This window comes from Cetorhinus maximus, chromosome 1 (genome assembly GCF_964194155.1).
Source record: "Cetorhinus maximus chromosome 1, sCetMax3.hap1.1, whole genome shotgun sequence".
In the NCBI taxonomy this organism is placed as follows: domain Eukaryota; kingdom Metazoa; phylum Chordata; class Chondrichthyes; order Lamniformes; family Cetorhinidae; genus Cetorhinus; species Cetorhinus maximus.
The window spans coordinates 223484620-223507892 of record NC_135879.1 but is presented as its reverse complement, the minus strand read 5'-3'; the positions used below and the strand labels follow the sequence as shown (position 1 = coordinate 223507892).

The window sequence follows — 23273 nt, the reverse complement described above, 5'->3', positions numbered from 1 at the left end:
CATGAGTCCTGATGAAGGAATCACCAATCCTTAATCTGTTCTTTTCTGCTGACAGATGTGGACTTGCCCTCTGCATATTTCCAATATTTTCTGTTTTTATTTCAAGTTTCCTGTATTTACATCAAATGTTCTTTGTTCAATCAAATAAAGTAACTTACCTGTTTAAAAAAGACTTGCATTTTTATAGTTCCCTTCATAGCCACAGGACATCGTAAAGCATTTTACAGCCAGTGAAGTACTTTTGAGGTATAATCATTCTTGTCATGTAAGAAATGCAGTAACCAATTTAGGGTTGAACCTGGGGAGGTTTTCATTGGAACAAAACAGTTTAAAGGGTGATTTGATAAATGTGTTTTTAAAAATGGAAAAGAGCAAACAGAGTAGATAGAAGGAAACTGTGGAAATTGAGTGGTCTAGAGCAAGACATAAATATAAAATTTAACATAACAGAGTTAGGGCACAGAGCCGAAGAAGCCTTTTTACACAAGGTGGTATGAGACTGTGGAAAGGGCACCGCGCTTAGGGATTGAATCATAGGCATGTTAAGAGTAGATTAGATAGGTAGATGAAGAAATTGAGATTAAAGGAATAAAGGAATCTTCATTGGAAAGCTCTAGGAGCTGATACAGACGGGATGGGTCAAATGGCTTCCATCTTCCTGTAAGAATCTGTGATTCTAGAGCTAGGGTGGGCACAAAGATTAGGACAACTATTTGTGTGGATGATAAGCACCTACATAGGCTGGGTTGTATGGCCTGTTTGCTGTTGTAAATTCTGGGTTTTTCTACAGGAAACTGAAGTGCTGAAGGACAATAGGATTTGAATGGGTACTTCCTGCTGCAATGCAGACAATAGCTGATCTGATAACCCGTATTACTATACATTATCATCGCATTGATCTGTCTTTTCATGCAAATAGTTATAAGATTATGGAGATTAACTGTCATCCACACTAGAATGTTCTCATGTTAGTTCCGTCAGGGCCTTAAATCAACCTCTGAGGTTCTTTAAATTGGACACAAGTTTGGTTGTTAGATGCTGGAGTATGGTGATAAAGTGATTATATCACTGGACTAGTAGTCTAGAGGCCTGGACTAAAGATCCAGAGATATGACCTCACCATGGTAGCTGGGGAATTTAAATTCAGTTAATTAGATAAAATCTGGAATAAGAAGTGTTAAAATCAATCATGGTAACCATGCCAGATTATCATAAAAACTGACTTGGATCACCAATGTCCTTTAGGGAAGGAAATCTGCTGTTTTTACCCAGCCTGGTATAGATGTGACTCGAGATCCACAACAGTGCTCTTAACTGCCTCCTGAAATGGCCTAGCAAAGTACTCAGTTGTATCAAAACTACGACAAAAAACAATAAGAATAAAACAGGACCAACCATCTGCACCATCTTGGGCAGAATTTGAAAAGCCCAGTAACCCTTCAAAGTCCACCTCACTAACATCCAGGAACTTGGACCAAAATTGGGAGAGCTGTCCCTCAGGCTAATCAAGCAACTGCCTGACATAGTCATACTCACAGATCCATATCTTTCAGCCAACATCCCGGACTCCTCCATCACCATCCCTAGATATGTCCTGTCCCACTGGCAGAACAGACCCATCAAAGGTGGCAGCACTGGGTGCAAGATCCCATGAAGTCTTACAGCATCATTACATGGACTTCAGCAGTTCAAGAATGCAGCTCACCATCACCTTCTCAAGGGCAATTAGGGATGGGCAATAAATGCTGGCCCAACCAGTGACACCCACATCCCGTGAATGAACTTTCAGGAATCACTGGAGTTAGGGAGGGTCCCAGAGGACTGGAAAATCGCTAATGTAACCCCCCTGTTTAAGAAGGGAGTGAGGCAAAAGACGGGAAATTACAGGCCGATTAGCCTGACCTCGGTCGTTGGTAAGATTTTAGAGTCCATTATTAAGGATGAGATTTCAGAATACTTGGAAGTGCATGGTAAAATCGAGCAAAGGTTTCATCAAGGGGAGGTCATGCCTGACAAATCTGTTAGAATTCTTTGAGGAGGTAACGAGTAGGTTAGACAAAGGAGAGCCAATGGATGTTATCTACTTGGACTTCCAGAAGGCCTTTGACAAGGTGCCGCACAGGAGGCTGCTCAGTAAGATAAGAGCCCATGGCGTTAGAGGCAAGGTACTAGCATGGATATAAGATTGGCTGTCTGGCAGGAGGCAGAGAGTGGGGATAAGGGGGTCCTTCTCAGGATGGCAGCCGCAGGGGTCAGTGTTGGGACCACAACTTTTCACTTTATACATTAATGATCTAGATGAAGGAACTGAGGGCAGCCTGGCTAAGTTTGCAGATGATACAAAGATCGGTGGAGGGACAGGTAGTATTGAGGAGGCAGGGAGGCTGCAGAAGGATTTGGACAGGTTAGGAGAATGGGCAAAGAAGTGGCAGATGGAATACAATGTGGGGGAGTGTGATGTCATGCACTTTGGTAGGAAGAATAGAGGCATAGACTATTTTCTAAATGGGGAGAGAATTCAGAAGTCTGGAGAACAAAGGGACTTGGGAGTCCTAGTCCAGGATTCTCTTAAGGTTAACTTGCAGGTTGAGTCGGTAGTTAGGAAGGCAAATGCAATGTTGGCATTTATTTCGAGAGGACTAGAATATAAAAGCAGGGATGTGCTGCTGAGGCTTTATAAGGCTCTGGTCAGACCACATTTAGAATATTGTGAGCAATTTTGGGCCCCGTATCTCAGGAAGGATGTGCTGGCCCTGGAGAGGGTCCAGAGGAGGTTCACGAGAATGATCCCAGGAATGAAAGGCTTAATATATGAGGAACGTTTGAGGACTCTGGGTCTATACTCGATGGAGTTTAGAAGGATGAGGGGGGATCTGATTGAAACTTACAGAATACTGAAAGGCCTGGATAGAGTGGATGTGGGGAAGATGTTTCCATTAGTAGGAGAGACCAAGAGCACAGCCTCAGAGTAAAGGGAAGACCTTTTAGAACAGAGACGAGGAGAAACTTCTTTAGCCAGAGAGTGGTGAATCTATGGAATTCATTGCCACAGAAGGCTGTGGAGGCCAGGTCATTGAATGTATTTAAGACCGAGATAGATAGGTTCTTGATTGGTAAGGGGATCAAAGGTTACGGGGAGAAGGCAGGAGAATGGGGTTGAGAAACTTATCAGCCATGATTGAATGGCAGAGCAGACTCGATGGGCCGAATGGCCTAATTTCTGCTCCTATGTCTCATGGTCTTATGAATAAAAAAAGGTTGGGAGTGAAGTGGGAGACTCCTTTGACTGAGATGACAAGCAAATTGTAGCAGTCAGGACAGCAATTATAAGCAATTTTGCACTTGCAATAGCTCTTTCCTGACCACACACAGGTCACGTGCTGTATCTGCAACTCGGTAGGTTGGAGGAGGCAAGTGCACAGCAGCAAATTATTGAGATCTGAAACAGGTATAAAATCAGCAGTATAAATTGGGAAAGCAACAAGCTGAAGGTCATCCAATGGGCAAAGGCTTGTGATTATAGGAGCAAATACTTGAGGCGGGTACTAATGATTGTGTTCGGGGTAAGTAACTTGGTCTCCTTAAAGGGATGTGCACACCTTAATGGGGGCTACTGGCCTTTGTCCCTATGAACTTGCACAGGGACATGAGGTCCACCAATTCCGAGGTGGGTGGATCACTAAGGAGGAGCTGCAGTTCTGATGAAGAGTCATATGGACTCGAAATGTTAACTCTGTCTTCCTCTCCACAGATGCTGTCAGACCTGCTGAGTTTTTCCAGCAATTTTTGTTTTTGTTTGTGAAATATTTTTGTCTGGTAAAGCAGGCAAACAGAGCTATATTCTTAGAGAGCTCAATCATTAATGGTGGCAAATGAGGGGGATTTCCCTCCAGAAAGTTCACTATATAAAAATGTATTGATACAGGGTATTAATGGGGGCTGTTTGACCACTCCATTGCATAAAGTTAATTTAAAATATGGTTTCATCTCCAGTGTTATAGTTGTGGACATTGTGTCTAAGTTACCTATTAAAGGTGTTGATTTTATATTAGGAAATGACCTGGCTGGATTTATGGTGTTACCTTTTTCAGTGGTTCCCGAAAAGCCCAGTGAAGTTGTTGAAAACAGAAAAACTGAAATCAAATTACATCGGCAATACGTAGCATTCTGTAATCCTGCTGGGGAAATTAATGTTTCAACTGAAGATGTGCCCAAAGAGTGAAAAACTCAGAGCTGCTGATGTTATAAAGACTTTGGAGCATCAGACTGACAACAAAAGGTTAAGAGCAGCTAGAAATGAATTGAAGCAAAATATTGTGGATTCGGGAGATCTAAAACCAATACAGAAAGTGCTGGAAAACTCAGCAGATCTGGCAGCATCTGTAGAGAGAGAAACAAGATTAAGATTTTGAGTCCAACATGACCTTTCTTTGGAACTGAGTTCTAAAGAAGTCATATTGGGCTTGAAACCTTAATTCTATTTTTCCCTTCACATATGCTGCCAGTCCTGCTGAATTTTTCCAACACTTTCTGTTCTGATGAATTGAAGCTGTCTGAATTGAACCTACAGACTGAACCTGAGCAACAGATGTCAAAACTTATAACAGCAGCACTCCAAATGATGGAACAAAGGAATGCAATGCTTTGAACTGAGACTATAAGTAACATTGATACCATGGCGCTATGAGGAGGGATTTGTGTTCTTGGCCGCAAATTAAAACTTCAAAATGATGACACTGTTGCCCTTGTTGGAAAAGAATTGGACAAGGCATGTGCTGGGTGGGAAAACAAAGAAACAAATAATTCATGAACTGACTAAAAAATAGAGTACCAAGATTTATTATCTGGTCAACAACATAACCTTCATGAAATTCTTAAAGCAGAAGAATGAACTGCTTGCAAAAAAGGATGCAGTGTTAAATCTGCATCTCCTGGAAAAGAATACTGAAAGTTTAAATCATGGAAATGAACAGTATCCTGCATTTAAACAGGAGGGGGACAATTCAATTGTATGGCTGGTTGGGTTTTTCTTTATGAACTTGGACCTTAACGAACTTGGATCCATGAAAGAGAATGGAGATTAGGAAGTAAAAGATGAATGGGGCAGTTTAAAGACTGTGTTGAAAGGTTGACACCTTATGACAATCAGATGAATAGTGTTAAAGAAGAACAAAGGAAGTTTCTGAATCCAGAGGGATTGTCAGAAATCAATGACATTCTTGACAAAGTTAAACTGACCAAGTGAAACATTTTGTAACCCAGCACCCGGGAAAGCTAAAAAAAACTGTGCGAAATGAGAAATAAGACTTGCTACAGATGAAGGATGAAAAGTGAAGCCACTAATAGCAAAATGAACTTTCATTCGCTGGAGAGTTGGAATTGCTGAACTTTAAATCTTAATTGTCACATGAGATTGTGCTGCCAAGACACACTGTTTAATGATGAAATGTGACAAAGTGGGAGATTATTACTTGTACTGTATATAGTAAGTTAATGGTTAGAGTGCTAACAATGTTAAATGTTGGTAGTATTGTCAAAACAAATGTTACCACAGTAATAATCTTTTCATATTTTAGTGATCAGGTGTTAAAAATGCAAGATTGTACAAGATGGTTATGTTTTAAATTGTCTCTTTTAATTCAAGGTTTAAAAAAGGAACATGTGACCTCCTGGTATGTCTGCCCGGCAATAAACTGATGTGACCTGGTTACCATGGGGACTGAGGATGCTAGTCAAGTTCTGTTGAAATGCAAGTGTTAATTTTCACACCAGAACACAAAGGCAGGTGCAGCTGGCCTGGCCTTGGGCAGACATACTGATTGAGAAACATAGGACAGAGAGACAGAGTCCTGAATAGAGAGACAGGGACAGCAACTGTTGCAGTCAGCAAGGGGAAAATGGTTGTTTTTCTGTTAGCTACCAGACAGAATGTGGATTGGAGAATGTATTCTGGTCAAGAGACATAGCCCATGAAAATTTAAGGACATTGGCCAGGAGAATGAATCACCAGAGTGAACTATGCTGCTGGAGATCCATTCAAGCTTTCTAGGAAGACTGAGGAAAAGGTGCTTCAATGGTTACTGGTTTCAAACCTGCATGCTTTCTTTGTTAACTGCTCTATAAGTTCCTTTATTTCCACAATCTACAAATAATAGTAACTGCAAGGAAGTTTACATTTTAGCACAATTGTGCTGCAAGGTAAAAAAAAATTGCAAAAAATGTTACAAATGTTTCATTGTAATTTCCACAGTTTAATAGGCTTGATATGTTACAAAAAATAAATGAAAAAGACATCTTCCAAATATAAAGTTAGCTGTTGTCATAATCTCCACGGGCAGCCAGTTGTATGGGGGGAGGGTGGGGGGACATTATAGCCAAACAATTGTTCTTTTAATGTTTAAAACGAACCCTCCTGCACTCCAGTGACCTGCCTGTGACCGATATGATTGGTTATTGTACTCATGCAATGGGAACCCAAAGTTGTGAAATACAGAATAATTTCCAACAGCCGGGTCAATACTAGTGCTATACCGGTGTGATACTCATTTGCAATAGCTCATTCAGTTCAATTGTAACCTCTTCAGAAATGTTGGATGGCATTCCGATTACAAAAGGTATTTTATGTTTCTGAGTGAGGATAGCTGGAGTCTTTGATGATTACAGAGTGAAACATACTATTTTGCGAAAAAGAACTGGAACACGACTTGTGTGTGTGCGTTTTGCTTATCTCGTGTACTAACTACCTATTCCATTCCTATTCAATAGAATTTGAGGAACTGCGAGAAAACATTAGCCTCAAAGCAAACATTTTTCTAAACGCTGACAGTCTATCTCTTGGTTCTCTGGTGCTCCAATGAGTCCTGCCACTCCAGGAAAGATTTTATCATGTGGCTGGACACGCCAATTACCGATTTACAAAATTACAAATATCACTGGAAGGAGCGCATTATCACCTGAACATGGATTCCACAAGTAAGGTCACATTGCAGATACACTGAGCGAGGTCAAAAGTAGAAATTGTTCGTTTTACATTTAGGCTGCCCCCATTTTAAATATTCCTGGGTCTTGGCATATGAGCAGAAAACCTACCAAGCAAATTACTGGTTGATGCACCACGTTGCTGTCAATTTGTTAATCGGGGCCACTAGGAACATTGAAGTGTGTGCAGGTTACTAGTTGCGGGCGTTGACGTTGTTCTACTTGCTGCAGACTCGCAGCTTCAACAGGAAACAGTTACAATCCGGAGGGGAAATTCAGCACCGAGATCGCCTCGTGCGCTCGCTGGCTTTCTGCTTCGTGCCTTTTACACCCAACCGAGCTGGTAAACAGAAAAGTTTGTTTCCGCCGCGAAGACGATTGCCAATAGACAACAAGTATCATTGTCATCAAGCGTGCGAATGTTGCACGTTATTTTGGTGACTGCCACATTAGCTGCTATAGAAGCCCTATTAGAGTCACTTTTATTAAGGTCCATTTTTTGCCACGCTGTCAAGAGCAGGATCTTATACGATTATAACCTAAGCATCAGGTCTGGAGTAGACTTTATGCATTAGGTTTCTAGGAGGGCTGCAGTAATTATTGAGGAGATTGTAAATCCCAAAGAGGTCCGAGCTAAACGGAGGGAATGTCCTGTCATTTCTTATTTATGGCGGGTTTCCCGCCACAGCACCGCAGCCGAGAGAAAGTGAAACTTTGGGGCATTTTCGTTCAGAGGAACTCGGGACTCTCGACTTCTCTACACAATTTTTTTTTAAAATGTCTAATATTCTTGTTTACCGTTTCCTCAAAAATTATATCGAATGGCGGGAATTTTATGGGGGAAAGAGCGGGACTAATTAGATAGCTCTTTCAAAGGGCCGGAACAGATACAATGGGCCGAATGGCCTCCGTCCCTGCAGTGTCATCCTATGATTCTAATTCTAGTTTTCTCATACCTATGACACATTTTAGAGCCAGATTTCACGTAAAGCTTCAGTTCCTGGTTGTGGAATTGGAGTTTCTGGAGAGAAGGAAGGGAACCCGTTTTATTCATTACCATCACCGAATTCCACTATACCAATGATCGAAGTGAAATCCGTTATGAGGAGTCAACCCGGAAGAATGCCCTTAATGTATATGTGAGGTAGACCTTCGCAACGTGAAAGGTATTTATCTAGCAATTGCACAGTTATAACAAAGAGAAAAAGCGAATATTATAACTCACCTATTGTCAGAAATGCAAGTGAAAAATTTACAAAGGTCATCAATAAGTGACATTGTTGGCCTGCAACGAGCATTAAATAGGAATTCTGCTTAACGTGAAATGGAGAGAAAATAGGAGGTTGTTGCAATCTTTATTACTCTTAGAGGCAACGCTTTTTTTTTCGAATTGTGTTCAATGTATGTTAAGAAACAGGAAGTAAAACCGTAAGCAGCTTCATGAAGAGATAATTATAATAGTGACACTGTAAAAATGTTTTCATATTACAGAACGCGCATTAGAGCCAGGATAAAGGACGTTGGCTTTTTACAGCAGTAAGGTCTTTAGAGAGAACAAAAATAGACAGAATATGAAAATAAAATAAATTGAGAGAAGGGCTGTTTGGTTACATGAGACAATTTTGTCTGGAATAATTCAACTATATATAGCACCAATGAATAATTGGAAACCACTATAGATGGGCAGAGTAAAAGGAAGAGCCTGAAATGAAATCACACCATGTCACACCTCAAAGTACCACGCAAAGTCTCTGTCCCATTTGAACCTGGTTATCTGAAATTCAAATACGTTTAAACAGACAGGAAACTTACCAATCAATATACAAGGAGCGTCTTTTAAAAAAAAAATAAATAGACGTCAAATCCGTCATTTCCTGTTGGTTTCTACTATCCCTGATGAAGAATGCTTTGCCCAGGGCGAGGAGCTGGGAATTGATAAGTAACTGACAGTCTAATGAGAAAGTTTCCGTCAACAATTAGCGTCCAGTTCAACAACTGCACTTCCTATATTTTGCTTCTCATCTGTAGAGACATTTTGTCATCTCACAAGATGGCGGACAAAGAATGGTCATGTAGCTGACAGGAAAAAGGGAAGATAGGTTTGGGGGGGCGGGGTGGGGGGAATCAAAATAAGGGCCTTTTCAAAGTAGGACATGGGGTGGCAAGGTAGGGATGCTTGTGGAGGGGGAGGCTGAAGGAACTAGGGATCGCAAGATAAAGAACCAGGAAGAGGCAGAGGGTACAACAAGGAACATGGAGCTAGAGGATAATGAGCAGGTATAGCCATAGAGGTATTTTAACATTAGGATTAGGATCTGAAAGTAGTTTCTGGTCGGCCACAAGAAAAATAAACATAAGACAATGAGGGTTTGGCCTTTCATAAGGTTAAGAACGTGGGTTACAAGCTCTGGATGACTAGCAGTTTATGAAGACCATCAAGAGGAGTATCGGATACAAAACAGCTTTGAAGTGATCAAGGTGTGCATAAGAATTTCAGCAGCAGAACGAGAGGGGTGGGGTTTCCTCAAGGGAGTGCCTTCACGCCTATTGGGACAGGGTTATAAGTGTGTAAATGTGTATGAAGGGCCAAACTCCCATCATGATAGAACAATACAATATATTTTACATGACATTAAATCATTAGAAACCGTTAAGTGCAATTTACCACCAGTAATATCATTGTAGATCCGCTATGAATATTATGAGAATCAGAGAAATGAAAGATACCAATAACTTTGAAATTGAGTGGAAATCGGGGAGTTAGGGCAAAATTGCTTATTGAGCAGCGGAGAGATCAGTCTTGATATAACATTGCGGAGTGTGTCTGAAATGATGAAAAGCTCGGAGGCTGAGGGGCAATCTGATGCGAGTAAGGCAATGAGATTCAGCCTTGTAGCAGATATTGGAAGAAGGAAATTTAAAACTGACACAACAATTTGTTTTAGGCAAATTAAAGAAAATGTGGAATCGATGAATAAAGATTTAAAATCGGAGAGCAGGAACTAAGCAAAACAGAATATGAAGAGGTTACAAACGATGCCAACCTTATAAAAGGATGGTTGTTTTTATGGTGAATTCTGAAGTCTTAACAATGACTAAATCCATTGGTTAAATACAATCAGAGCAATCTTTTTGCCAAGGGCCACAGCTTTAGACCTTTAACAAGTAGTTTCTGGTCGGCCACAAGAAAATGTGGAATGTGCCAAGAGTTTTAATGGAGTACACCCAGTTGTATTATGGATAACCCTGCTTCCTGACAGCATTTCTTGCTGGGGATCAATGAAGAAAGTGAAGTGATTGATCCTAGTATCTCTCAACTGGAGATCTGCAGACATCAATGGCATAAATGAAGGGGCTGCAGTTAGTCCGTGTGCCTTACAAGAGTTAAGCGTCTTATTGGGGACATTTGAGGAATTAGTAAATAGGTTGAATTCTCATATAAAATTAATACAAATTTTGCTCTTCTGCCCTTGTTCTTGGGATGGGCATGAACCAAAAGAGCAACATAAAACGCACCTCGGAAGATTCATGGAACCCTGGAAACTGGGTTATACAAATTTGGATACACACCTTTAATTACATTTCACAATTAAATGTGAAGCCTTTCTACATATTATTGACAACTATTAGGGAGTGTGACTAGCCTCTTAAACATAAGAAATAGGAGCAGGAGTAGGCCATTCAGCCCTTCGAACTCACTCTGCCATTCAATGAGATCATGGCTAATCTTTTATTTCAACACCATTTTCCTGCACTATCCCGTATTCCTTGATGTTTTTAATATATAGAAACCTATCGATCTCAGTTGTCAACATGCTCAGTGACTGAGCCCCCACAGCCCCCCTGGGGTAGAGAATTCCAAAGATTCACCACCCTCTGAGTGAAGAAATTGCTCCTCATCTCAGTCCTAAATGGCCTACCCCTTATTCTGAGACTGTGTCCACTGGTTCTTGAAACCCCACCCTCCAGCCAAGGGAACCACCCTTCCCGCACCTACCCTGTCCGGCCCTGTAAGAGTTTTGTATGTTTGAATGAAATCACCTCCCATTCTTCTAAACTCCAGATATTAAAAGCCCAGTCTATTTAATCTTCCCTCATCGGACAATCCCTCCATCCCAGGTATTGATTTAGTGTAAAAAAAAACAAAAACAAAAATACCTGGAAAAACTCAACAGGTCTGGCAGCATTTGCGGAAAGGAACACAGTTAACCTTTCGAGTCCGAATGACCCTTGTTCTGTTGAAGGGTCATTCGGACTCGAAACGTTAACTGTGTTCCTCTCCGCAGATGCTGCCAGACCTGCTGAGTTTTTCCAGGTATTTTTGTTTTTGTTTTTGTTTTGGATTTCCAGCATCCGCAGTTTTTTGCTTTTATCTTATTGATTTAGTGAACCTTCGCTGCACTCGCTCTGTGGCAAGTAAAACGATGAAAGCAAACCAATGTGATGGACTTTGCGTACATGTGGCGACCCTCATATTTCCACAATATTGTAACTTTATCCACAGTATTGTAACTTTATCCACAGTATTGTAACTTTATCCACAGTATTGTAACTTTATCCACAACATTGTAACTTTATCCACAGTATTGTAACTTTATCATGTGCCACATGTTGGTTTGAATGGTCTCAGCTTGATGGTGAACAATTTCTCATTTGCTCGATGCTTGGTTAGTTGTTAAATCGGCAGCTTGATCTTAAGAAACAGAAATATCAAATCTTACTATTTAATTTAAAAAAATGCAACACCAATGAACGTCGCTGCAATCATCTGCCGTGTATTGATTTCCGGTTTTCCGTAAGTCATGAGAGCTCATTCCGGAAATTACCAGTAAATCTCCATTTAAGGAAATGCCGAAGTATTAAAACAACCACATGTCGATTCAACTGAATTTGTGTAAGAGCGTTGATGCAAACACGAGCTATCACCCAAACAAACATCAAATGAGATACCGTTCAGACAATACCCCATTCGAATAATGTAATTCAGACAATACCCCATTCAAATAATGTAATTCAGACAATACCCCATTCAAATAATGTAATTCAGACAATACCCCATTCGAATAATGTAATTCAGACAATACCCCATTCGAATAATGTAATTCAGACAATACCCCATTCGAATAATGTAATTCAGACAATACCCCATTCGAATAATGTAATTCAGACAATATCCCATTCGAATAATGTAATTCAGGCAATACCCCATTCGAATAATGTAATTCAGACAATATCCCATTCGAATAATGTAATTCAGGCAATACCCCATTCGAATAATGTAATTCAGGCAATACCCCATTCGAATAATGTAATTCAGGCAATACCCCATTCGAATAATGTAATTCAGGCAATACCCCATTCGAATAATGTAATTCAGGCAATACCCCATTCGAATAATGTAATTCAGGCAATACCCCATTCGAATAATGTAATTCAGGCAATACCCCATTCAAATAATGTAATTCAGGCAATACCCCATTCAAATAATATAATTCAAACAATACCTAATTTTAAGTGGTAAACGGCTCACAGGTGCATAGTCAGCTCATGTAAGGTTTTCTGAAGTATTTTGGTTGTTCCAATTCCCTTGTGTACACCAATTGTATATTAGTGAATTTAGATTTGCACACATTTGTTTATTATTAATACAAGCGTCGATTTAGCGTTTGCCCAATGTGTTTCCCCACCCCCCCACTTTTTCTTTGTTGTTATTTATGACAGAAATATCTATGGTAGATCAGTAAAGTTGGCGTAACCGTTACACGTATAAAACGAGCAAACGAGGCTGGCGTTTGAAATCCAGCAGGTCTCGTAGTGCTGGAGGATGGCGGACTAAAACTCACTCGACATGAATGTTCATGGAGGATCTCGTTAGAAAAGGTATATACGCCTACTGAGGCAGTGACCTCACGTCCTGAGGCAGCGCAGAGACCGGCTGCTGCCAGCAAAGGAATCCGCTCCTCGGGTTGGTAAACAGCGGCTTATAGCAAGTGCAGCAACATGAAGCTTCTTGGATTCCTCCTCCTCATCCAACTGACAAGTAAGATGAGTAATTTGCTTTATTTCATTCGGCTCATACAGATTAAGATAATTCGGCTATTTGGAAAAGGGAAATACATCCAGTTCTGACTGACGGGAGGCGGGCGGGTTAAACAAAACTGCAACTTTACCAACAGTTATCTTTGCATCGATTCACGGCTTTAATGCAATTGGAGAATTCATTCGAGTTAGCGATCTGTTTTTAATAAAAAGAAACCTCTCGGCTGATTTCCCCGAACCTTTGTTGCGAAGCAAAACCTGAAATAGGAACAATTGGAGGCTCTGCGGGTAATAGAGGGAAAGTGGGATTAATCGGATAGTCCTTTCAGAGAGTCGAATTGGCCTTCTGCTGTTTTCTATCATTTAATTGCACTCGCCGGAAAATTCGTTGATAAGTTTTGTGGGTACGGCTTTTTCAACACTGACCCTTTGAACAGAGCAACTGTAAAAAGACAGTCCGTTTACATCAACTATGTAGCAATTGATATGACAGTGCTTCAGGTTCAGAGCCCCTATATCTCCCGTTGATCAGGCATGGTCCCGATGGCCTCCTCCTGTGCCTTAAGTGACTATGATGGGCTAACTGTTCTCGTCCAGAAATCGCACGTGAGGACACGCTGATATTACTTGTCTTTGCTTTACAGCCACCGCTCTCCAGGCATCGAGAAAAATGGTCAAGAATGGGAATAACATTACCATAGACTGCTCACTGTTGGCAGAAGAGGGAGTATATTGGTTCCTGCACGGAGAAAATGCGAAGCCGGAATTCTTGCTGTATGTGTCTGGCTTGGGTAAACGAAAACCTCCACATAGCAACAAATACATTGCTCAAAAATCATTCAAAAAAGTCTCCCTGACGGTCAATAATTTCGCAAAGGGAGACTCGGGGAAGTACTACTGTTTCATGATAAAGAGCATGGTCATGCAGTTTGGGACAACCCAAGAATACTACCTGGAAGGTCAGTAAAGTGGGGCCCGGTGGGGGTGGGGGGAATGTCATTGCTGAATAAAACCAGGGTTACTTTTAATTTATTAAATTGATATTTCATGCACTCATTGAATATTTTGGATGAGTTTCTATGTTTTAATACTTTAACTCGACCTATATTTATTTTTCACTATATATCACATTGTTAAATCTATGTCTTTCCCCCCCCCCCTAAATTTTACCTATTGAATAAATGCAGAGATTAAAACCACACCGAAGCCGACGACCACCACGCCGAAAACGACATTAAACACACCGGAGAACACAGAAACGACCCCATACCGCTCGACTGAAAGAGGTACACAACAAGACTTATTCACACCGGATCTCCGGGCCGTGGAAACTAATGTTAAATCACCTCCAGAGGCAAGATTCGTGTAACGGTTACCATGGTTCAGACATTGCAAGATTGTTGTTAGGTCTCAAGCCACCCGAGTTGTCATTTTGAAGATTCTTATGTCGATTGTTGGAACCCTAGAACTTAAAGGAGGGGGCCATTCGGGCCATCATCGTTCCTTCCCAGAACAGTCCAACATTAATTCCACTGCCTCACTCTCCACATCTCCCTGTATCTTCTGTTTCGTTTTTTAAAAATCCATTTATATTTAAAATATACGACGATCGACGTCTCTGTGACAAAGCATTAATTCTCAATAATGCCCGAAGAAAGACATTTCACCCAGTCCCCGCGTCACTCTGTGATATTTTTTAAAAATCATTCACGGGATGTGGGCTTCGCTGGCTGGGCCAGCATTTATTGCCCATCCCTAATTGCCCTTGAGAAGGTGGTGGTGAGCTGCCTCCTTGATTCGCTTGGTCTTCTACACCGACTTCTCAACTAGAGGAACTTGCCTTCTTTCCCGTCATCCCATCAAACATGTATACTTCTTTGACGCCATTCAATCTCCTTTAACCTTCTTTCTCCTAGTATCTCAAATCCCTCTTCCCAACTCTAGCTGCCTTCATCCCGCAACCCCTCTGTGGCTTTAGACGCACCGTCTAGTGGAAATGTTCACAAACCCATTCACCATGTTGCTGTTTGGAAGGTCATTCTTAACCCCACGTTAGCATCAATATTAGAGGGAATATTGGTGTGTATTTCGCTGGTGACGGTGGTGTAGACAGATGGGTTTACCATGTCACCCAATGTGGATGGGCATGGAGTGAAGAAGGTTTGGGCTATTAGCCTGCCTTTATATGTTTATTGAGGATTGCATTTATTTAGTTAAAACTTGAATAAGCTTCCTGTGTAAGAAGTTTTATCCGCGTCTGAGTTTAAGATAAGTTAAGGGGTTTAAGTTTAAGTTAAGTTTAAGTTAAAGGGGTAAATGATTTCCCCAAAACAGCCGCAAATCATTTTAAGTTTGGGCTTTGCTAGCGGGGTCCCTGTGCACAAGAAGTGACAGCCTACGGCGACCTGCCAAAACAGCCTGGTCGCTAAACTTCGTCGCTAACACCTGTGGCTTAGCTGCGCTCAAAGTAGACCTTAGCGGAATTTCAACCCTTTCTTCCGGGATGGGACCAGGAGGGCTAATTCCAACCGAGTGAGGCGATGGAAATTCAGGGACTGACAGTAAAAGATTCCCCCTTCTCAGTATGACCGCGTATCTCGGCTCCTGGTCTTTTGGAAACTTCCCCCCCACCCCGGCAACTTTCAGCAAAGAAGGGTTCCAAATAATAAAACACAACAGCGTCCGAATATTACAGCGACCACCTTGCCCTGCTGCAAAGCAACATAACGTTGAGCTGCACCTGAGAGGGGTGAGCATTGCCATCCCCTAACACAAATGGACCAAAGTTTTAGGTCTCGGGTGAATGTCTTTCCGCTGATCTGACAGTAACCCGCTCTGAAGAAGACTCGAAACGTTAACTCTGTTTCTCTCTCCGCAGATGCTGTCAGACCTGCTGAGTTTTTCCAGCATTTTTTGTTTTCATTTCAGATTTCCAGCACCCGCAGTATTTTGCTTTTAGTTCAACCCCAAACTGGTCGAAAACCTCAACCAACCCTGTCTGACATAAGCACTCAGTTAAAGGTTTAATCGGAGCGATTTTAAATATAGAAGCCCAGTTGCAATAACACAGTTAGGTAATTGGTGGGGAGGGGGTTATGAAGTTTCTACATGGTGTAGGAGACTATTACAAAGGCCCCTCTGCTATATGGTCAACAGCTGTTGCTTTACCAGGATAAGAGTAATTCTCTGCCCTCAGACGGTTGTGAAGGCTCAGTCGTTCAAAACTGGGATTGATAGATTTCTACATATTAAAAGCACCAAGGGCTACGGGATGGTGCAAGAAAATGGTGTTGAAGTAGATCAGCCATGATCTCATCGAATAGCGAAGCGGGCTCAAAGGGCTGAATGGCCTATTCCTGCTCCTGTCTCCTATGTTCTTAAAGCAGGAGATCTTCCTGCTAGATTTGCTGCTTTCGGTTGATTTAACATCTGGAGTTACATCACTGATCCCGAGATTTTCACTCATTGCCAAAATCTCTTTATGGCATAAATTCTGCTTCTAACTTGCTATTTTATAGGGTTTCAAACGGTGTATATTTGGGCAAGTTCTCTGCGCTGTAGATTTTATTATCTTTTTAAATGTTAAATATTAAATTGGACAATTCTCTCCCAATTAGTATTCTGTTTATTGAAATACTTTTTTTTTCACTCAACAAAGAATAGTTGAATTAGGCTCGTGTAAATTTTCGACACATTTGCCTTGACATTCACATTACAAATTATTTGTTGTTTTTACATACATTTCCTGTGTTTTTTTTACTTTGGTGATCAACAAAGATGAAATGTCCTGCCACATAATCATCTTGGCTCCTTTGGCTGGTGCAGCCTTTCTGCTGCTGCTCGCACTGATTCTCGTCTCCGTCGTTTTTTGCAGAAGTACGTTGCTTCACATTATTCTTTTTTTTTTAAATTTAATTCGGAAACTTAAAATTCCGCGTGCTAAATCAGTCTGGTTGCATAGGCACACAACCTGATCTGCTTCTGTTTTCCAGGGCCCCGCAGGAGACGCTGCAAGCACCAATTTGGAAAGAGGTCGGTATCACATTTGATTCGGTAAAAAAAAAGGCATTTAGGTTTGAAAGGGGACAGAGAGACTTTCATTGAGGTAGCAGCTTGTCACATCCCTCAGAAATCTCTCAAAGTGCATCACTTTGACGCTTTGTTGTTAAATAGACAAAGGGGTTGTGGGGAAATGGCTGTGTAAAATGGCTGCATAACATATTCCATCCATGTGGCGGTTGCCAAAGCATAGAGTGGAATTCTTCATTTAGCTCATCTGAGCTAAAATTGAATTGAAAGTCAAGAGTCATTGCCTGGGAAGGAATATGTAATTCTTCAAACTGATAAGTTTAGGTGAAGGGCCAAAGCTAATGGTGCAGGACCTCAACAAGGTTCAGAAAGGATAAGGAGGGCAGAGGCAGATCATTCATACAATCAGAGCACGGAAAGAGGCCATTCGGCGCAACCGCCCTGCATCAGCTCTTTTGGAGACCAATACAGTTAATCCCACTCCCTTGTTCTTTCCGCACAGCCCTACATTTTTTTTTCTCCTTCACATATTTATCCAATCCCCTTTAGAATGCTACTATTGAATCTGTATCCATCACCCTATCAGGTAGTGCATTCTAAATCCTAACCATTTGTTTTGTAAGAAAATTTTTACTCGTGTCATCTCAGTTTCTTTTTGTACCAATCACCTTAAATGTGTGCCCTCTGGTTATCAACTCTTCAGGATTGGAATCAGTTTCTCTTTATTTACTGTCTCTAAACCCCCTATGATTTTAAAAACTCTATAAGATCCCCTCTGAATCTTCTCTGTTTCAAGGAGAACAATCCTAGTTAATCCACATAACTGCAGTATCTCATCCCTGGAACCATTCTAGTGAACTTCTTCTGCACCCTTGCCAAAGCCTTCACTTCCTTCCTAAAGTGCCCAGAATTGGACACAGTACTGCAGCTCAAGCTAAAATCTTGTTTTATATAGGTTTTGCGCAAATTTCTAGCTTTTCTACTCTTTGCCTGAATTTATAAAGTCTAGGATCCCATTTGCTTTTTATTGTTAATCTGTCCTGCAATCTTCAGAAATTTATGCACAAATGCTCCAAGGTCTCTCTTTTCTTGTACCCCTTTTAAAATTGTTCCATCTAGCTTGCAATGTCTCTCCTCATTCTTCCTACCAAAAATTTCATTTTACACTTTTCTACATCTGCCATATGTCTGCCCATTCCACCAGGCTGTCTAATGTCCTCTTGAAGCCTATTACCATCTTCCTCATTGATTACTACACTTCCAAAGGTTCAAGTCACTATAAATTTTGAAATTGTGCCCAGTACCCTCTAGTCCAAGTCATCAATGTATATCAGAAACAGTACTTTCCCTTGGGGATTCCACAGTATACTTCCTCATGTCTGAGAAACAGCCATTCACCAGAGCTCTCTGTTTTCTGCCCCTTAGCCAGTTTTATATCCATGTTGCTACTGCTTCTTTCATCCCATGAGATTGAACTTTGCAGAAAAGCCTAACATGTGGCACTTTCAACAGGATAAATATACAGGAATGGGGAAAGCATGCACAGCCCACTTGATTGGCACCCCAGCCACCCCAGCCACCACATTCACTCCCTCCACCATCAGTGCAATGTAGCAGCAGTGTGTATCATCTATGAGATTCACTGCAGCAACTCACTGATGTTTCTTCAACCGTGCCTTTCGACCACTACTGAGTAGAAGGTTAAGGACAGCAGGGACATTGGAATGCCACCACCTGCAAATTCCCCTCCAAGTCCCACACCATCTTGACTTGGAAATTGATCAACTTCCTTCATCAGCACTGAGTCAAAATCTTGGGCATCCATTCCTAAAGCACTTTCATCATGTGGATAGCAGAAGCTCAAGAAGGCAGCTCATAGCCACCTTCTCAAAAGCAATTGGGGATGGGCAATAAATCCTTGTCTGGCCGTGATGTCAAAATCCCATGAATGAATAAATAAATTTCAAATTAACATTACTACAGAGCTAAGGACAGAGAATGTCTGATGAGAGATGATTGGCCTGAAATGTTAACTCTCTTCCTTTCTCCACATATATGCCTGGCTTGCTGATAATTTTCATATTTCTTCTTTTTGTTACAGAGACTGTCTCACTTGGTTTACAGTTATAGGAGTTCCTGTATACCACATTGATTTAAAAAGGAATCTTAAAAGATTAGTTTCAAATGCCCCGTTAAATAAAAAAGATCCGACTTTCTACTACTGCAATGTGAAGTAGCACATTTTAGTACAAAGGACAATACCTGTGAGACTTTTAACAGAGGGGAGAAAGAAAGAGATCTTCAAATGTCGAGATGGCAAATTGAATTGCTAGATTTTATATAAAAGGGCATTGCATATTAAAACAAGGAAATGATAAGACATTGATTAGGCTATAGTTTGGAGTCTCAGCAGCTTTGGGCGTCCAATTATAGGAAGAATAGCAAAAGCACTAAGAGGTTATAATGATGATTCATTAGAATGGTACTCGTAACGGAAGGCTACATTTATGATGTAAGATTTAAATTTACATCTTTTTAACTGGATCTGACAAGGTTTAGGGAGAATCTAATAGAGATTTTTATTATTGTAAATATCTCAAAGGAATTAAAAATGAAAAATTGCTTTCAGTTGTTCCTTCACTGAGCAGGTATCTAGCAAAGGAAGAAGCTGGAACCAGTCTGTCTTCAACATAGGCTTCTTCACAAAACCGACTATAACATAAGTACAGATTACTTTTTCCTTCCACACAGTTTCCCCTCTACACAGGTGGAAACTGGTCCTTATACATGTGCCTCAACCTTTCCCCAATTTCCCCTATGCTTTTAATCACAACTAGAGCATCTGTCGCAGCATTTATAACATTAACATCAGTGGCTAGCGAATTGGCAACCTAGGATTGGCAACTCAGGATTATCATGACCAAAGAGAAAAACTAAAGAAAATGTTTTCATACATCAGATTATTAGAACGAGAAATGCTTTGCCAATGCTGATGGTCAGGCAGAGTCAAAAACAATAATTCAAAAGGCAGTTGGATATGTATTCTGGAAGGAAAAATATAAAAGGATACGTATGGAGAAAGGGCAGGGAAGTGACACTATTGCAGATAGATCCAACTGAAGAGGATAGCATAGTCTGAACCCTGCAAGAAGGTAATTGTTCCTTCCTAGCTTTAGATTTATTTTAAGGTCACAAGAATGCACAGGAAAAAAAACATTTGGTTAATCAGTCATTCCACAAACCACATCCAACCTTGTCCATTTAATCCTTGGAGGGAACATGATACATTCTGCTGTCTATTCCAAAGAAAATCAAACAAATTTTCATCTATTCTTACAACTCCATTGCTCCATTCTTGCCAACTGCTTTCCACATACACCATTGGAATCCTTCCCTCAATCCATCCCTTAGGGTACACAATGGTATTTCATGGGGTATCTGATTTTCTCAGGCTATGTAACGTTCAATGCCATTTTTAGCCATATACTTATTCTGCTTTTTTGAAGAAGTGTTCAATATTTTATAGTCTCTCTATTAAAAAGGTTGATCACAGAATATCAGTTGTATGGCTGAACTTAATCTTGGAGTTTCTGTTAATATCAGTAACCAAATCAAACTCTTTCTAGTGATGTCAGTAGAAATGCACAAATAAAGCACAATAATATTGCTTAGTCCCAAATATTCATAATTTTATATATTAAACTCAGTTTTTTGTATGAAATCATATTTGGACCTGTCTATCCATAATGTGTTCCAGATTTTTATTCTTGCTAATAAATGATGAATGCTTCGTATGACAGCACGGTAAAGGTCAAAGATAGCCAGGTGCACAATTATAGCCATGCAATTTTTCACTCTGTTCACTCGCGCAAATTACCTAACCCTTTGAACATCACTTAGTTCATAATATTTTATTTGGAAGGAAACACTTTTTAATAATCGTTAAATTCTATCAAGTTTTGAGTTTCTGCATTCTTTAATATACAAAAATGTGGAGGGAATGCATCTGCCTTCAAGGAGGGGGAGATTGTGGATTCAGCCATACCTAGTTGAGAATTGAGTTAAAGGTTATAAGGATAAGTATAGATTAAAACAATCAAATACTCCATGGGGTATATTGCTGAGGTCAAGAGCAGAGAATGAGGTTCCTAAATAAGATGGTAGATCATGACTGCATTAGGGAGATGTTAGAATGGATAAATGTTCGGGAATTTTTTGGCTGATTGTCTTTGGGGATCAGGTTATATTTGTCCAAAATGTTCCCTCAGGCAGTCAAATTAATCAGAAGGAGTTCATAATAGATAGTTTATACAAATATAGGCTTGATAGGCCAATTGAGCTTTATTTGTTCCATACATATGCCATTGCTAAACTGCTGTAGGAATTATTTTAACAGTGCATTAAAGAATAGCCTTGGCAGAGGCCAGAAGATATGTGGCCCATTAACAAAAAAAATAAAATGCAAGATAAATATTATTTTTGCTAATAGATTTGCAAAAATACCAGTTGAAGACCAGAACAATGCTTTTCCAATTTACATTTAGATTAAGAACATTATTCCTTTATTTGAGGTCACATTTTGAAAAACTGAAACCATAATTCAGGCCACACCCAAATTTACTCAATAGTATGGATACTGTTTAATATTTGTTCTATTTAAACATAAATCATACTTATTAGTGCACCAGCAATTTTTAACATATACTAACCAATTTAAGCACAGTTGTGGGGCAGGTATTATAGGATTCATATAAATGGCGATCAGTTTAGTTTTAAATGTATTTTCCAATTGTTTTGTATTAAGTAAACAGATATAATTCACTTCAGAAATATTCATTTAACTAAAATTCAACCCTGGAATGTGAACAATATCTGAAATGCACAGTAAATATTTAGCAATTATGCTTTATGTAAAGCAATTTGTTCCTATTTAAGTATTTCAGGGATAGACCTGTACCAATAAGTCATCCAGTTTTCAGAAAGCCACTTACTAAGTTGTGACATAAGTATTTAAAATACATGAAATAAGTCAGCCCCCAAATTCATCTGACAACTTTTCTTTAGTATGCCTGTCTTACTATGAATCGCAGTTGTTTTGCAATTTCGCTTATTTCTTTTGTAGGCAGGTGACATATTAATGCCCAATGTCAGTTACAAAATTATAATATATTCAAGAAAAAGAATTGCTTCTTCATGCATCAACATAATTCTTTATTCATTATTTATTTAGACCAATAGCTGAAGAGTTTAGAAGACCATCAAACAGATACCATTAACAAGTAAGTACTCTACCTCAACGAAGGAAAGAACCATGCCAATGGATATCATGCAAGAATGTTCTTAGTGTTGCATAGATGAGCTACAGGTGCAGCAATATATGTTAGGTTTTGCAATTACTTAGTAATGAGTCATACAAAGCAGAACATCCCAATAACAACCTTAATTTGTACAGTGCCTTTAATATCATAAAATGTCCAAGGTTCTTCACTGGGTGATAATTAAATGATTAGGTGATTACATGTTCAGCCAAACAGATAGATTTTGAGGAAGCTTTTAAGGGTGTGTAGGGAAGTAGCAAGGCAAAGAGATTTAGAGAGGAAATTCCTAAAATGGGACCTAGACAACTGCCACCAAGTAACAATGCTGGGGAGGGTGATGTACAGGAACCCAAAGTCAGAGTGTAGCAGGATGCAAAATAGGTGTAGGGCTGGAAGAGATTACAGAAGTTCTACAGGGAATTTTTAAATGAAGACAACAATTTTGAATTCAGTGCATTGGAAGATACAGAGTCAATGGAGGTCATCAAAGACATAGTTGATGGATGAGTGGGACTTAGACAATTTGTGCTTAGCAGAGTGTTAGACAAGTTGGAGTTTAGTATGGGAAGGAGTCCAGGATACTAGAAAGGAGTGTGTTTGTGAAGTCTACTTTTCAAGTAATAAAAACAGACATAAATATGTCAAAGACAAATACCTGGACATATGGTGGAAATGGATAAATTTACAATGAAAGAAGTGTGCTCTTTTAGTGGTGGATGGGAAGAAGCTCCACTGAGGTTCGAGCAGGACAGTAAGGTTTCACACTGTTTATTTCAACTTAAGAAAATAGTCAGGTAGGTTGTTGAAGTCAGGAGCTTTTGGTAATATCTAAGAAGCTGCCCGATGTTAACTACTCCAAATGCTCTAAGGGACTGTTCTTAACTCTTATTATCTGTTTCCTTCTTTCTA

At 40.1% G+C, this 23273-nt stretch overlaps 1 protein-coding gene across 1 annotated transcript; it reads left to right on the top strand.

Moving 5' to 3' along the window:
* Positions 1 to 7998: 7998 nt before the first annotated feature.
* On the top strand, positions 7999 to 19176 carry nitr10a (novel immune-type receptor 10a). Its single transcript, XM_078539672.1, has 6 exons — positions 7999 to 8144; positions 12782 to 13018; positions 13662 to 13976; positions 14205 to 14371; positions 16779 to 16893; positions 19148 to 19176. The coding sequence occupies exons 2-6, from the start codon at positions 12979 to 12981 to the stop codon at positions 19174 to 19176; spliced, it is 666 nt and encodes a 221-aa protein (XP_078395798.1). The 5' UTR covers positions 7999 to 8144; positions 12782 to 12978.
* The last annotated feature ends 4097 nt before the right edge of the window (positions 19177 to 23273 follow it).